Below are 14,334 nucleotides of genomic sequence, written 5' to 3'. Positions count from 1 at the left end.
CTAGGCTTCCCTGAAACTCATGGTGATCCTCCTGCCTCACCCTCCCAAGGGTTGGGATTACAGGTGTATGCCACCATACCTGGCTGTCTTCATTGTCTTAGTGACAATGGGTCTTGCACAGAGGAGTCAACTCTTTAGAAGTCTGTGGAATGATTAAAAATTTGGCCCAAAGGGAGCCATGATTGTTGCTGCCTCCTCTTTTCCCTGTGACCTGGGACAAGGAAGGGAGGCTCAGTGCCCAGTGTTGGCAGGTATTAAAATGTAATCGCCAAGGCTAAATGTGTGGTTCTATTTTTGTCACATGAGAAAGAGAGTTTGTTTTTAAATCCAGCTGGGAAAATCATGTTCTTCATTTAAGAACTAAAAAATGCCCAGGTCTCATGACTCCCTGCCCCCGAAGCAGTGTTTTGGGACAGCTTTGTGGTATTGACAGGCAAGTCCCAAACTTGTCAAGGAGACAGTGGGACCAGGCTGACTTTCTGGTGTGACCTGTACCTTGGAGGGAAACAGTAGCAGTGGGAAGAGCTCATGGATCCTAGAGGGTCCAGCAGATCAGGGTCCCCTGTGTATGGGGACCCTCTAACACCTGTCTACATCCCAGTTTCCTCCTCTGTGAAGTGAAGCAAATCCCTGCATCATCAGTCTGTCCTCACCATTAAATGAGATGGGCTGTGAAGCCAAATCACTGAACAGCCAGTTATAGTAGGATTTGCTCTATAGCTGCCAAAGATGGAGGAAACATGGGGTGTGGCACCAGCTGCTTGGTCCTGGGCATCTCCTGCCTACTGTACAGAGTGAGGCTTATCCTTTCTCCCACATTCACTTTTCATTCCTCCCACTCCATGTTGTTGCCTGTGCACCTGGTGGAGTGGGGCCTTCTCCCTGACTGCTCCTGGCAGCCTTCTTCTGGTGAGTACACAGAAGGAGGTTCACTATGAAGGATAGATATGGCATTTATTTGAGTTGCTGTAAGGGATTTAGTGCTGAGGTGTCTCACAGGACTAATGCTTTTACCTGAAGAAGCTGTGTAGCTGTTTCTCTTAGAGCCATTTAAAGGGCCCCTAAGGCTTTGGTCTTACTCTTGCAGACCAAGGACAGTGCACCGTGGCCTGAGGGCACAATGGTTCTGTGACAAGTGAACAACATTACATGGAAGTTACCCAATGCAGCAGCGTAACGTTTTGGGGAAATAAAGGTCAACTGTTTCTGCCTGTGGACCCCCCTTCCCCCTCTCTTAAGAAATACTTGCTTTCTAGTTTCAGGTATCCTGAACTCTCAAATAGACACGTGTTGGTGAGGAAAAGGCCATGAAGATCCCTGAAGGTTTATGGGCTGGGGAAAGAGGAAGCACAGGGTGGGGAAGGGAAATGTGGCAGTTGAAAGAGGCAAAGAGGCTGTTGGGGATCATCATAGGCTAAGTCTGCATCCTGCCTGCCCAGCAGCTTCTTGAGCTGCACCTCTCTGCTTAAGTGATTCTGGCTTTGACCCATGGGAATCATCACTTTCAGACACTGCTGAGCAACTGTGGAATACCAGACCCAGGACCTGAGGAGCAGTCACAATGGGAAAGCCCTGGGGACCTCTGAGCTGCCCTGTCATGCCGAGCTGCAAGGCTGAGGCAGGAGGATTGCCCTAAGTTTGAGGCCAGCCTAGGGTACATAGTTAAAGGCCTGCCCAAACCATGTAGCAAGACCCTGTCTCAAAAGATAAAATGAATGTACAAGAGCAAAAACACTTAAATTGGGTCACACCCTACCCTGCTTCCCACTGTGCTTAGAATAAAAGCCAGACACTATCTCAAAAAAATATAAATAAATAAATAAGGGAACCACCCTGGATTCATTTTTAATAAATGCCGTGAAAAAGTTAGCACAAGGCTTGTTTGAGGACCCCAGAAACATCATGCCTTCCTTTTCGGTAGGAGTGTGGGAAGGAGGAAGCTCCACAAGGGGGTCTCCCTGACTTATTGTCCCTCTGAATCCAACATGTCCCTGGACCACGTGCCACAGCAAACAGTGCTGTTCATCTGCTTCCCCCCGAAGGAAATCTACGAAGTGTAATCACTTTTAAAGTTTTTAGTTTAATATTCAACCTGAATCAGAGCCAATCAACTGAAGGTTGGCCGTACTCTGTCCAGCTCTCATTCTGTTTATAAACATGCTTATTACGCTGAGAAGGAGCCAGTTCTTTTCACCCAGACAGGATGGACCTGGGGTTGCTCCAGAAGTTTATGAGCCGAGAGCCTAGAATACTTAACTATTGATAACTGGAGCATGGAAGACTGAAGTGTAACCAGGCCACAGCCAAGGGGATGCAGGTGGGCCTATTGATGCACCCTTTAGAGCCAGAAGAGGAAACTTTTACTTCTGCCATTCGGGAGACGAAAGCCCCTCTGGAGACAGACTGCCTTAAGGAATTTCCATTCTGCTGAGGAGTAAGGTCCTAACCCTGGCAGCAGGCCTGGCCCTACTGTGGCACAGCTTTTATAGGGGAATGTAGTAAATGTAATATGATTTTAGTGCTTTTGTCAGAAAACATTGTTTTAAGTAATATTATCTATGAGGAGGCTCCTGTGAAAACATATAAGTGGGCTTAGATTTGAAAGATTGAAAGCAGGGGCCCAGGTATTTGTATAGCTGTTTATGGCAGCATTATTCACAATAGCAAAGAGGTAGAAGCAACCCATTATCTGTTCACAGGTGAACATGTAAACAAATTGTGGTCTATCCATACCATGGAATGTCACTGAGCCTTAAAAAGCAAGGAAATGAGCAGTGGTACACACTTGTAATCTCAGCACTTTGGGAGGCTGAGGCAGGAGGATCACAAGTCCCACTTGGGCAACTTAGCAGGGCCTTGTCTTAAAAAGGGGGTAGGGACATAGCTAAGTGGCAGAGCACGTGTGGGTTTGATCCCCAGTACCCAAGGGAAACCTGCCTGAGCTGAACACTGTTTGTAGCAGAGTTAGGCTATTGAAGCCCTTGTAGGAACCTCCCCACTAGCTTCTTAATACTCAGAAACTGTGTGACCTATTCCAGTAGCACATGAGCTTTGTGAAAATAAGTTAGTGTCTGAAGTTCATAATAACGTTGCAGAATAGCCTCGTATCTTAAATGGAAACCTTTGTAGTACTTTTTTGTTTTTTTAAAATTTTTTAGGGGCTGGGGATTTAGCTCAGCGGCAGAAGCGCCTGCCTGGCAAGCGCAAGGTCGTGAGTTCGGTTCCCGGTACCGGAGAAAAACCAAAAAATAAAAAATAAATAAATTTTTTAGTACTGGGGATTGAACCCAAGGCCTTTACGCTGAGCTATATCCCCAGAACTTTTTATTTTTTTATCGTGAGACAAGTTTTCACTAAAGTTTTAAATTAGCCAGGCTGGGTTCAAACTTGCAATCTTGCTGCCTCATCCTCCCAGAGTACTGAGATTACAGGAATGTGCCACCTTCTAGTACTTTTATAGAAAGATTCAAACAAACAATGGTTTGTTTCTTTAAAATGTTCTTTAAAATGTGTGCCTTCAAGCCAAGCATGGTGGTGCATGCCTGTAATCCTAGCATTTGGGAGGCTGAGGCAGGAGGATTGCCATGAGTTTGAGTCTAGCCTAAAAAACAATAAAATAAAATAACAATGTTCACCTTCAAACATATAAATGAAAAATGGTTTTTAATCCTACAGGGTGTGAAATGGCAGTCAAGTTAGCAGAAAACTCCTGGAGAGGGGGCTGAAGGATTTAGCCACTCTTTGCTCTCAACCTGGTAGTCCAAAGCCTCCTCCTGGGCATACCAGGCACCATGGACTCCCCAGGATACAACTGCTTTGTAGACAAAGACAAGATGAATGCCGCCATCCAGGATCTGGGACCAAAGGAGCTGAGCTGGACTGAGCTTCAGGAGCTGAAACAGCTGGCTCGAGAGGGTTTCTGGGCCCAGAGCCACACCTTGCGGGGAAGGGTGTACCAGCGCCTGATTCGGGATATCCCTTGCCGCACAGTCACGCCGGATGCCAGTGTGTACAGTGACATTGTGGGCAAGATTGTAGGCAAGCATAGTAGCAGCAGCCTGCCTCTACCTGAGTTTGTGGACAACACTCAGGTGCCTAGCTACTGCCTGAATGCCCGCGGTGAGGGAGCTGTGCGCAAGATCCTCCTATGCATTGCCAACCAGTTCCCTGACATCTCCTTCTGCCCTGCGCTGCCAGCTGTGGTGGCCTTGCTGCTCCACTATAGCATCGATGAGGCTGAATGCTTTGAGAAGGCCTGCCGCATCCTGGCCTGCAATGACCCCAGCAAGAAGCTCATTGACCAGAGCTTCCTGGCCTTTGAGTCATCCTGTATGACATTTGGAGACCTGGTGAACAAGTACTGCCAGGCAGCCCACAAGCTGATGGTGGCTGTGTCAGAAGATGTGCTGCAAGTCTACTCCGACTGGCAGCGCTGGCTTTTTGGGGAGCTACCCCTGAACTACTTTGCCCGTGTCTTTGATGTCTTCCTTGTAGAAGGCTACAAGGTATTATACCGTGTAGCCCTGGCCATCCTCAAGTTCTTCCATAAGGTAAGAGCTGGGCAGCCCCTTGAATCAGACAACGTGAAGCAGGATATCCGTATGTTTGTCAAGGACATTGCCAAGACCGTGTCCCCTGAGAAGCTGCTAGAAAAAGCATTTGCCATCCGTCTCTTCTCCCGCAAGGAGATCCATCTCCTGCAGATGGCCAATGAGAAAGCACTGAAGCAAAAGGGCATCACTGTCAAGCAGAAGAGGTAGGCAAGGCCGTGTGTGTGTGTGTGTGTGTGTGTGTGTGTGTGTGTGTGTGTCCTGAGGCTGAGAAGGATTTACACAAGAGTGCAGAGTTTTGATCAAATGCATCTTGGGGATATGAGCTCATTCTACCAGACTCTTGGCCATCTATCTTGTTCCCAATGTGGGTAAAAAGACATTGGAAAGTAGGAAGGGCCTTCCTGGTTATGGCCATAGCAAAACAAGCTTCGCTTGTCCTTAAGTATGGAAATCCACAGCTAAGGTGGAAGCTGGACAATCTTGGGGTCAGAAGTTCCTGACTAGCCTCCCAGAGTCATGTTGGAGCAGCCCTCTGGACTTCATAGATGGTCATTCTTTTTTTGTACCAGGAATTGAACTCATGACTATATTCCTGGCCCCTAGATGGTCATTCTTGTAGTGGCTGGACATGGCCTCACTAGTTGGGGATCAGGGTTGGGCAGGGTCATGGTGTTTGGCAGCTGATCTGCGATCATGTTGTAGGTATGACTGGTGGCATATAGTTTTCTTTCTCCAGGGCCAAAAGAAAGCACGTGCAGGGTTTGGTACTCATCACTAACCTCTCCTTGTCTGTTTTATTTTTCTTCTCTGTGTCCATTGCTTCCTCCTGTTTTTCAGTGTCTCACTTTCTAAAAGGTAGGTCTGAAACCATACCTCCATGCCTTGCTTCTCTGCCTTTATGGCAGCAGCACTGGACTGGCTACTTGCTGTTTCCTAGGCTCTCACAGGCTGGCTTCTGCTCACTGCCTCATTTGTCTGTGTCTGTCTGCTTCACTTGTGTGATCTGCCGGTGCTTGGCTGGCCCTGTAGCCTTGTCTTGCCAGAGCTGACTTTCTCTGTCCTGATTTCTTAGAGAAAAGGTGCTTTTTCCCTACCTGCATCCCTTGCTGGGCACTCTCCCCTCTTTGTGGTGGGAGGGGGTCTTCTAAGAAGAGCCTCACCTTGTTTCTTCCTGTCCTGCATCTAGAGCCAAGCTATAAACCTGGCTGAGTAGGTGAGATATCCCCCTCCAAGCTTAGTTCTAAAGAGAAGCTGTGGAGCTTGAGGTGGGGATATGGTCAGGGCCAAGATCATTGCAGGCTCTGACTCCTCTTGTTCTCCCCAGGCAGTTTGTGCACTTAGCCGTCCATGCAGAGAACTTTCGCTCAGAGATCGTCAGTGTGAAGGAGATGAGAGATATTTGGTCCTGGGTCCCCGAACGATTCGCCCTCTGCCAGCCCCTCCTGCTGTTCTCCTCATTGCAGCATGGGTACAGCCTGACCAGGTGAGGCCCAAGCAGGCTGCACAGTCCCTTCAGGCACATCCTACCTGCTACTTTTGGGAAGTGACAGGGATGGCCAGAGATAAGCCTTTGAGCCAGGAGATTTCTCTAGGCTTCTATCATCCCCAGGCCACCTAGCTTTTGGAGATCATTGCTGTACATACTACAGCTTGGTGCCCCATGTAGGCATGGGAGGCAGAGTTTCTACTTCAGGAGCTCACAGAATTGTTATGGAGGAACTACAGGAGGCAACTGGCCCTGGCTTCCCTGTACTCCTCCCCTTGCATGTTGGTCATAAGCCTGGCCTGGCTGACCCTTCTTGGGGCCAGCTGTGTGTTAGCCTCTGGCCAGGTGGCTTGCAACCAGTCATTCATGTGGTTCTCCTGCAATGGTCTCCCCAGGGCACACTGTCCCCTGTGGCAGCTTCGCCAGGTTTACCTGGCATCCAACATATCAAGTTTCAGATAACAGGAGGTTTCAGTTGCTCTAGCTTGGATCACAACCAGGGTGATGGGGACAGAGCTGCCCACCTCCTACCTCAGACTCTGTCTGCAGCCATACAGACAGTTTGGCATAGCTAGAGCCACTTCACGCAGCCCTACCAAGGATGCCAGCCAAGCACCAGCTGCGACACTCACAGCCTCAGGCCTCCCCACGTGCCCAGGCTCCCAAGGACATGCCGAGCCTTCCTTCAGTGAGACCTGTTCTTCTGGTTCTTGCTTTCCTGTGGCACCTGGCACTCAGATCTGCCCTTGGGGGACCATCTATGATGAGGCTCTTTCCTGACCATACCAGGGCACACAGTCCTGGATGGCCCAGAAGAGCCAGATGAGAAGACCATCTGGTGAGGACATTGCCAGGTCCTATACCACTGTGGATATAAAATGGTAGCAGGAGACCACTTAGTCTCTGTGCTTCCAGCCCAGGCTGAAGGTCAGTGGAGGTTGGTAGGAGGTGATGAGGAGGACATCCAGAGTAGCACATGTGATCTCTGCCCTCAGGTTCTTTTTCCAGTGTGAAGGACATGAGCCGACCCTCTTACTCATCAGGACCACACAGAAGGAGGTGAGGAGGGACTAGAGGGAGCCCTGGGGTCTAGCCTTAAGAGCCCTGATGAAGTCTGCAGCTACCTGGTGCCAAAATCTGAGTGTAGATGTGGCCCACATGTAGGGCTTGCTTCTGTGTTTGAGGGCCACAGAGGCAGATGAAAATATCCAGAGGCATTCACCTCTGTGCCCAGCCTTAACCCATGATGTGAAAGGAGTGCACCTCCCCAAACTCAACTGTCTCCCACATCCTCTTGCCCATGGTGGTGGTAGGGGCTCTGACACACAGCATCCCCAGCTGTGACCTGTGACTCAGGATCCTCAGCAGGCCTAAACAAGGAGATACTCCAAAGGGGAGAAAGGTCCAGTTTCATCCTAGTCTTCCTCCCAGGTGTGTGGCGCTTACCTGTCAACGGACTGGAGTGAGAGAAATAAATTTGGTGGCAAACTGAGCTTCTTTGGGACTGGAGAATGCTTTGTGTTCAGGGTGAGTGGTGCTGAGCATGGCCTCTCCTCAATTGTGGGCCAAGGTCCTCTCTGCCCCTAACCATTTCTGATGCTCCCAAGGGAGCTTGGAAGTCAGCAGGCCTTTTGCCTTGGGCACTCTGGCTCACATGACTCTGTTTTATTTTCATTATGTAGTTACCCTGTAGAATAATCTCATTCACTTCTTGTTTTGATGGATAGACCTCAGTTTATGTAGCATGATTTTCCTATTCCTGGCTTAGGGCTTTGTCCATAGCAGATTTTTGAGTGTGACTTAGGGACATTCAGGCCCAGGAGGGTCCTGCGTGCCAGTAACTTATATTGCTCATTCACCTTCAGCTGCAGCCGGAGGTGCAACGTTACGAATGGGTGGTCATCAAGCACCCGGAGCTGACCAAGCCGACCTCCTTCATGTCCTCAGAGACCAGCACTCCCTCTCCACTTAGCCACTCTGTCCCCTCAGACCCTGCTGATCGGCTCTCGCCATTCCTGGCTGCTCGGCACTTCAACCTGCCCTCCAAGACTGAGTCCATGTTCATGGCTGGGGGCAATGACTGCCTCATCATTGGTGGGCACCCTCACCTTCCAAGTATCCTGGGCCCCACCAGCACAGGGCGGAGGGAGCAGGGGATTGTGGGTGGCTGAAGCATTTGTTGACCCTGGGACAGATGTCTCAGGTGAGCCTCTGTGATAGCAGAGAGAGGCCCTGGGTGGTTGTGGGTAGAGCAGGGATAAGGGAAGAGAGAAATAGGCTAGAAGGTGGGGGTCAGCCTGCACCGCCAGGCCTGGGGCTATGGTTTATTTAGCAAGGCCACTGCAGGGCAAGAACTGCTGAGAAGCCAGTTGTGGTGGTGCACACCTGTAATTCTGGTACTCCGAAGGCTGAGGCAGGAGTATTGCTGTGAGTTCTAGGCCAGCCTGGGCTACAAAGTGAGTTCAAAGCCATCCTGAACTGCATAGCAAAACCCTGTCTTAAAAAAATAAAATAAAAACAACCGCTAAGATTGCCTAAGCTCAGACACAGACACCTTGAGGGCAGTGCTGATGAGGGGGAGAATGCTGTTTGACAGAGGAATGGCCACTGACCTGAACAATCCTGCAGGAGGAGGGGGCGGCCAGGCACTCTACATTGATGGGGACCTGAACCGGGGCCGCACAGGACACTGTGACACTTTCAACAACCAGCCCCTCTGCTCTGAGAACTTCCATATTGCTGCAGTGGAGGCCTGGGGCTTCCAAGACCCTGACACCCAGTGATGAGCCTGCACTGACGGTGACTGAGCTGCTGTTATGGGGTTGTGGGGCTAAGGCCAGGCTACCTCCTGGGGAGCAGGGAAATCCCACCTGGGCATGCATGCAGCAGGGCTTCCCTGCCTCATGTGGCTGAGCTTAGCCCTCTGTCTTGGACTTAGGCCTCCTGAACCTACCTGCTTATGGGATGGAGCTCAAGGGGCTATTGTACACACCTAGCCCCATCTATTGCTTGTGTAAGAGACACTCCTTCCTCCCCACCCAGGACCATGGCTCTCTATGGAGGTGTCCTGTGCCTAGGACCATGAGGCTGGGGGCAGAGGATACATTTTGCTGCCCTTGAGTCTCCTCAGAACAGTGCTAGCCCCTGTAGAAGGGGTGGAAAGGTGAAGGAACCTTCTGCCAAGTGTGGATCCATGGTGCCCCCTACTGGTGCTTGAAGATGTTCCCCTCTCAGGGGCCCTGCTCTCATCTGCATGAGGATCTGAGGAGACAGGCACCCCTGCCTCTGCTCCCTGTCAAGATCCCTGCACTAAGAGTGTCTCCTCAGCCTCTGACCAGTCCTTCCCCAGAGCTTCCTGTCCAGAAGCAACCTCACTCTAAGGCTCCCCTAGGCTACATTTGCTGCTGCAGGTGGGAGAGGGGAAGGCAAGATCTGCTGAGCTCTGTGGTTTCTGGTTACTCCAGGGACAAGGGGCCTGTGGAATCGGGGCTGGAGGGGATATCATGTGTCCTTACGTTTTTGCAGAGCCTGAAGCTTTCTTGGCCTCACTGCAAGTCCACACCTGAAGAAGTGACCTGAGAGGGACCTTCTTTGACCAGCCCTATACCAGCCAACTCCATATCCAGGCACCTGCCCCGAGATTCCTGGATTCATGGGAGCGTCTCAGCCCTCCTCTCTAGCCTGGAGGCCACCTCGAGCCCACTGCAGTCTGCAGCCACCTCCTCCCCATTACTATAGTGACCTGGTCTAAAGTCACACCCAGATCCCTCAGCATGGCATGCTTATCTCAGTCCCACCCCCACTTCTCTTCTAGGCCCTATACCTCCCCAGTCCTGTCCACACAGTACCTCCTGGGGCACTCTGTGGCTGGCTACATGTCATGGTTTTCTGTGTACTTTCCCTTCTCCCTTAGAGCCTTAAGGCTTGTGTGGTCCTATGTTCCCTGTGCTATGTGCTAGTCTGATGGCCATAGGTGCTGAGGGACATCTACCACTGAATGGTCAGTGGCCATTCCTCTGTCAAACAGCTTTCTCCCCCTCATCAGCACTGCCCTCAAGGTTTCTGTGTCTGAACTTAGGGACATCTACAACTCCTCCCCACCTCTCCTGTGACCTCCCTCAGCTGGTCCTGAGGCTCTAGGCAACACAAAGGGAAGAGGGGATAAGCATCACCCAAGTGGCAATGTGTTGGTGGGGGGGTAGCGCTTAGAGACCTAGGTCATATGGACAGGTGCTCATTCCCCTCATGTTGGCAGCTGACACCTCTCAGTGTCCCCATGGGCCATTTCGTGTCCATCCCCACATCTATGCTTGGTCTTCGGAGAGGAGTGTCATCCTTCCCTGCCCTTCCACTCACATTGTTTGTGAGTGATGTCAGGGGGTATAGGAGGCAGGGCAAAAATCTTGTTTGGCTTTAGGCAAGCTGGTAAACCCAGCTGCCCTGGGCTCACCTTTCTCACTTTTGAAATAGGCCAGTACTCTAGCCCTGCTCTCCTCAGGGATAGAGGGACTGCATGAGGCCCTCTTGAGAGGTGCAGGGAGGGAGTGTCCCCCCCACAGAGCAATGCCATCCTCTTCCTCTGAGCTCCCACTGCCCAGACCTATAATGCCAACTTTGGTGTTCATTAAACGTGGTCTTGTTGGATCAACTCAGGGTTCTGAGTCTGGTCTGTCTTGTCCATGCATTGTCACTGGGACATGAAAACGTTTTGAAAAATGTAGTCTTTCAGATGAAGTTCATCCTGAACATTGTTTATAGGGCTCTGCATATTTCTTGACTGGGTGGGGGTTTTCCTGGCAAGTGAGTCCAGTAGGATCTGAGGCTGCCCCAACCTTGACCCTTTCCACGGATCCAGCAAGAAGACTAGTTGCCACCTTATTGTGATGTCTTCATCTTAAGCAAAGTTCTTCAGTAGTGTGTGCATGTAAAATACTCAGTTTCTTTAGATTTAGTATCTTTTTTCCCCTGACTCTCCTACTAAAAGGTATGTGATTATCTTTTATTTTTTAAATTATCTCTGCTTTCTTATTATCACCATTTTTCTTTTTTTTTTTTTAACCATTTTTCTTTGATATTAAGTATTCCCAAATATAATTTATTTACTTTGTTTTGAGACACAGCCTCACTATATAGTTCAGGCTGGCCTTGAACTCACTGTATAGCCCAGGATGGCCTCAAACTCACGGCAATCCTCCTGCCTCATCTTCCTGAATGCTGGGATTACAGGAATATGCCATCACTCCAGTTTTGTTTTCTGTTGATTATTTGTTAGCTTTTATTTGTTTGTTTGGAGAAAATGTCTCACTGTTTAACCCAGACTCTAATTTGTGATCCTCCTGTCTGATACCTGTGTCTATTAGCTTTTGATGTTAAAAAAATCCCAAAATTTGATGAAGAATGAATTATAATTTTTAAAAAAATATGGAAACATTTACTTTAAAATACTGAATCTAATTTCAACCAGTTTTGTTGTTTTTTGTTTTTTTTTTTTCCTTTTTGAGACAGAGTTTCATTATGCAGTTCAGGCTGGCCTTGAACTCACTTTGTAGCCCAGATGGGCCTCTTAACTCACAACAGTTCTCCTGGGTCAGCCTCCCAAGTACTGGGATTACGGGCATGCGCCACCATGCCCAGCTAAACTAGGCTAAACACATTTGTTATAGCAACCATATGTCTTTAGGGTTTCCTAAAAATCAGTATTTTATTTCTTTTTGGTTGGTTGATTTTTTTTGAGACAGGGTATCACTATATAGTTCAGGGTGGCTAGAACTCACTATATAGTCCAGGCTGGCTGCAAACTCATGGTGATCCTACTGCTTCAGCCTCCCAAGTGCTGGGACCATAGGGGTGTGCCACTACGCCTGGCCAAAATCAGTATTCTAAAAATGTATAAGTTGGTCATGGTGGTACATACCTGTTTCTTTGCGCTCTAGAGGCTGCAGCAAAAGTATTGCAAGTTTGAGGCTAACCTGGCTACACAGTGAGTTCAAAGCTAGCCTGAGTAACATAGCAAGATCCTGTCTGTAAAAACTCCCTGGCTGGTGTGGTGGCACACACCTGTAGTCCCACTACTTGGAAGGCTAAGGCAGGAAGATCGCTGGGAGTTTGAGGCCAGCCTGGGATACATAGTGAGTTCAAGGCTAGCCTGAACTACATAGCGAGATGCTGTCTCCAAAACAAAAAAAAATTCCCAACTACCTGGGAGGCTTAGACAGGAGGATCACAAATTTGAGGCCAGCCCAGGCAATGGAGACCCCCCCCCAACTCAAAATAAAAAAGAAAATGGGTTGGGGGTACATCTTGGTTCTCCTTAGGTTGAGTTGTCAGTACTGAAAAATGTTATTATGAGTTTTTATTTCATAAATTTTAATTTTAATTATTGAACTGAGATTAATATTTCAATTTTTTGTTTTGTTTTTGGTTTTTGAGATAGGGTCTCCCTGGCCTTGAACTTGCTGTATAACCCAGGCTGGCCTTGAACTCATGATCCTGCCTCCGCCTCCCAGTACAAGGATTATAGGCATGTACCACCATATCTGGCAGTTTTTCTTATTTTTGTAAGTTGTATCCTTTAATTTTTTGAGTTCTTCAGTACAATTTGTTTTAGAACATTCTGGATTTCAGAATGTATTCAGATTTCTCTTACCCATTTTCTAAAGCCATAAAGCCATTATGGTCTCTTTAAGTATTTTATATTTGCCAGGCATGGTGGTGGATGCCTGTAATTTGAGCATACCGGAGGTTGAGGCGAGAGAATCGCTGAAGTTTAAGGCCAGCCTGTGCTACATAGTGAGTTCCAGGCCAACCTGAACTAATGAGGAGATCCTGTCTCAAAACAAACAAACCAAAAAGTATTTTATATTTATTACTTTAGTTTCTGTACCTTTTTGTTTTGAAGTGATTTTTAGTTTGCAGAAGAGTCGCAATATTAATTCTCAGTGGTTCTCTTCCCCAGGCCAAATGTCTTTGTTTGCATGCCCGAGTTACATTAGGCAGAAAAGTGTGTGATCTTAAAAAACAATATGGTGTAAGGAGTTATTTCTGATCTCCATTATATCAGTGTTCCATTGTTCTCCCAAAGTTAGGTGCAGCATCATGTGATGCATTGCTACAGATGAGCTCACATGTTGGCAGGCTCACTCGTTTTACCAGACTGCATGGAATTTGTCGACACTGTGTTCGAGACTAAGGAAACAATTGGTAGACACTTAGCCATATCCCTCAGTGACCTAACAGAAACACCAGCAGACAAAACCTTGCACTACAGACTGCTAGATCCACAGTGTATCACCTGGCCACTTGGTTTCATGGGCTAAAGCTGCAGCACTCCTCCAAGGGGGCCTGCAAGTCTGAGCTCCTCCAGCAATACTATGGATGACAGATGATAAGAGATTCAAGCTGTCTGCTTTCCTGCCTCCATTTCTTTTGTATGTGAAGAGACCAGGGACATCTCTACCCTGTGGCATACCAAAGGGAGTTGACTGTCGAAGGAGACATGGTCGGAAGCTTACGGCCTAAAAATTGAACAGGGAGAAGTTTTGTGTATAATTTTACCTTTTAGTTCTTGTGAAGGTTGTTGTCTATGAAAACTGGTCACTGGATTAACACTGGAACATCTGAGTGAGTGTAATAAGAATATACTAATGCTCAGTGAACCAATGTGTGTATTTCTAGCAAACCCCAACTTTGTAAATGTGAGAATAAGTGATTTAGTGGTGTTTGAGTCCTAAATAAAGTTAATGAAAAAAATGGAACAACATGATCGTGTAGTGTTTGCTGTGGGGAAGTTCAGTGGGATGGGAAACCCAAGTGCCTTGTCTCCCTGAACAATAGCATCTGTCCAGGAGATGAAGGCACTAAACTAAGTGTAAGTTGTTCCCTTAAAATGGAATTAAAAAGATGACACCACAGTCTCTGGTGTATGTCTGTAATATCTGCACTCAGGAGGTGAAGGCAGGAAGATCACCACGAATTCAAGGCCAACCTGAACTACACAGTGAGACCCTGCCTCAAAAAAAATAAAAAAAGAAAAGGTGGCACCAGCTAACAGTAGTCAACAGTGAGACGTTTCTCTACTGCATTTACTGCCATCAAAAACCACATGTTTTCATGAGGTTTGTTTTGTTTTGTTTTGTTCCCAGGACCTGTCATCTGGATGTGTTCAATAAATGAGGAATGGAGAGAGGCTAACTTCAAGAATCTTATCAGGGCCGGGAGTATAGCTCAGCAGCACAGTGCCTGCTTGGCAAGTGTGAGGTCATGAGTTTGATTCCTGGTACCAAAAAAAAAAAAAAA

At 48.1% G+C, this 14,334-nt stretch overlaps 1 protein-coding gene across 2 annotated transcripts; it reads left to right on the top strand.

Moving 5' to 3' along the window:
* Positions 1-3,767: 3,767 nt before the first annotated feature.
* Tbc1d24 (TBC1 domain family, member 24) lies at positions 3,768-10,687 on the top strand. Of its 2 annotated transcripts, XM_013517936.1 has the most exons (8): positions 3,768-4,756; positions 5,391-5,408; positions 5,878-6,036; positions 7,035-7,098; positions 7,471-7,566; positions 7,905-8,133; positions 8,668-8,838; positions 9,565-10,687. In XM_013517936.1, exons 1-7 carry the CDS (start codon positions 3,792-3,794, stop codon positions 8,820-8,822), a joined length of 1,686 nt encoding a protein of 561 aa, XP_013373390.1. In that variant the 5' UTR covers positions 3,768-3,791; the 3' UTR covers positions 8,823-8,838; positions 9,565-10,687. The 2 variants fall into 2 exon arrangements, with proteins under 2 accessions (XP_013373390.1, XP_013373391.1); XM_013517937.1 differs by lacking the exon at positions 5,391-5,408.
* Positions 10,688-14,334: the final 3,647 nt, after the last annotated feature.

The sequence above is a fragment of the Chinchilla lanigera genome, unplaced genomic scaffold (genome assembly GCF_000276665.1).
Source record: "Chinchilla lanigera isolate Chin_1 unplaced genomic scaffold, ChiLan1.0 scaffold00041, whole genome shotgun sequence".
Classification (NCBI taxonomy): Eukaryota; Metazoa; Chordata; class Mammalia; order Rodentia; family Chinchillidae; genus Chinchilla; species Chinchilla lanigera.
The sequence above is the reverse complement of the archived record's forward strand: the minus strand, read 5'-3'. Positions and strand labels throughout refer to the sequence as shown.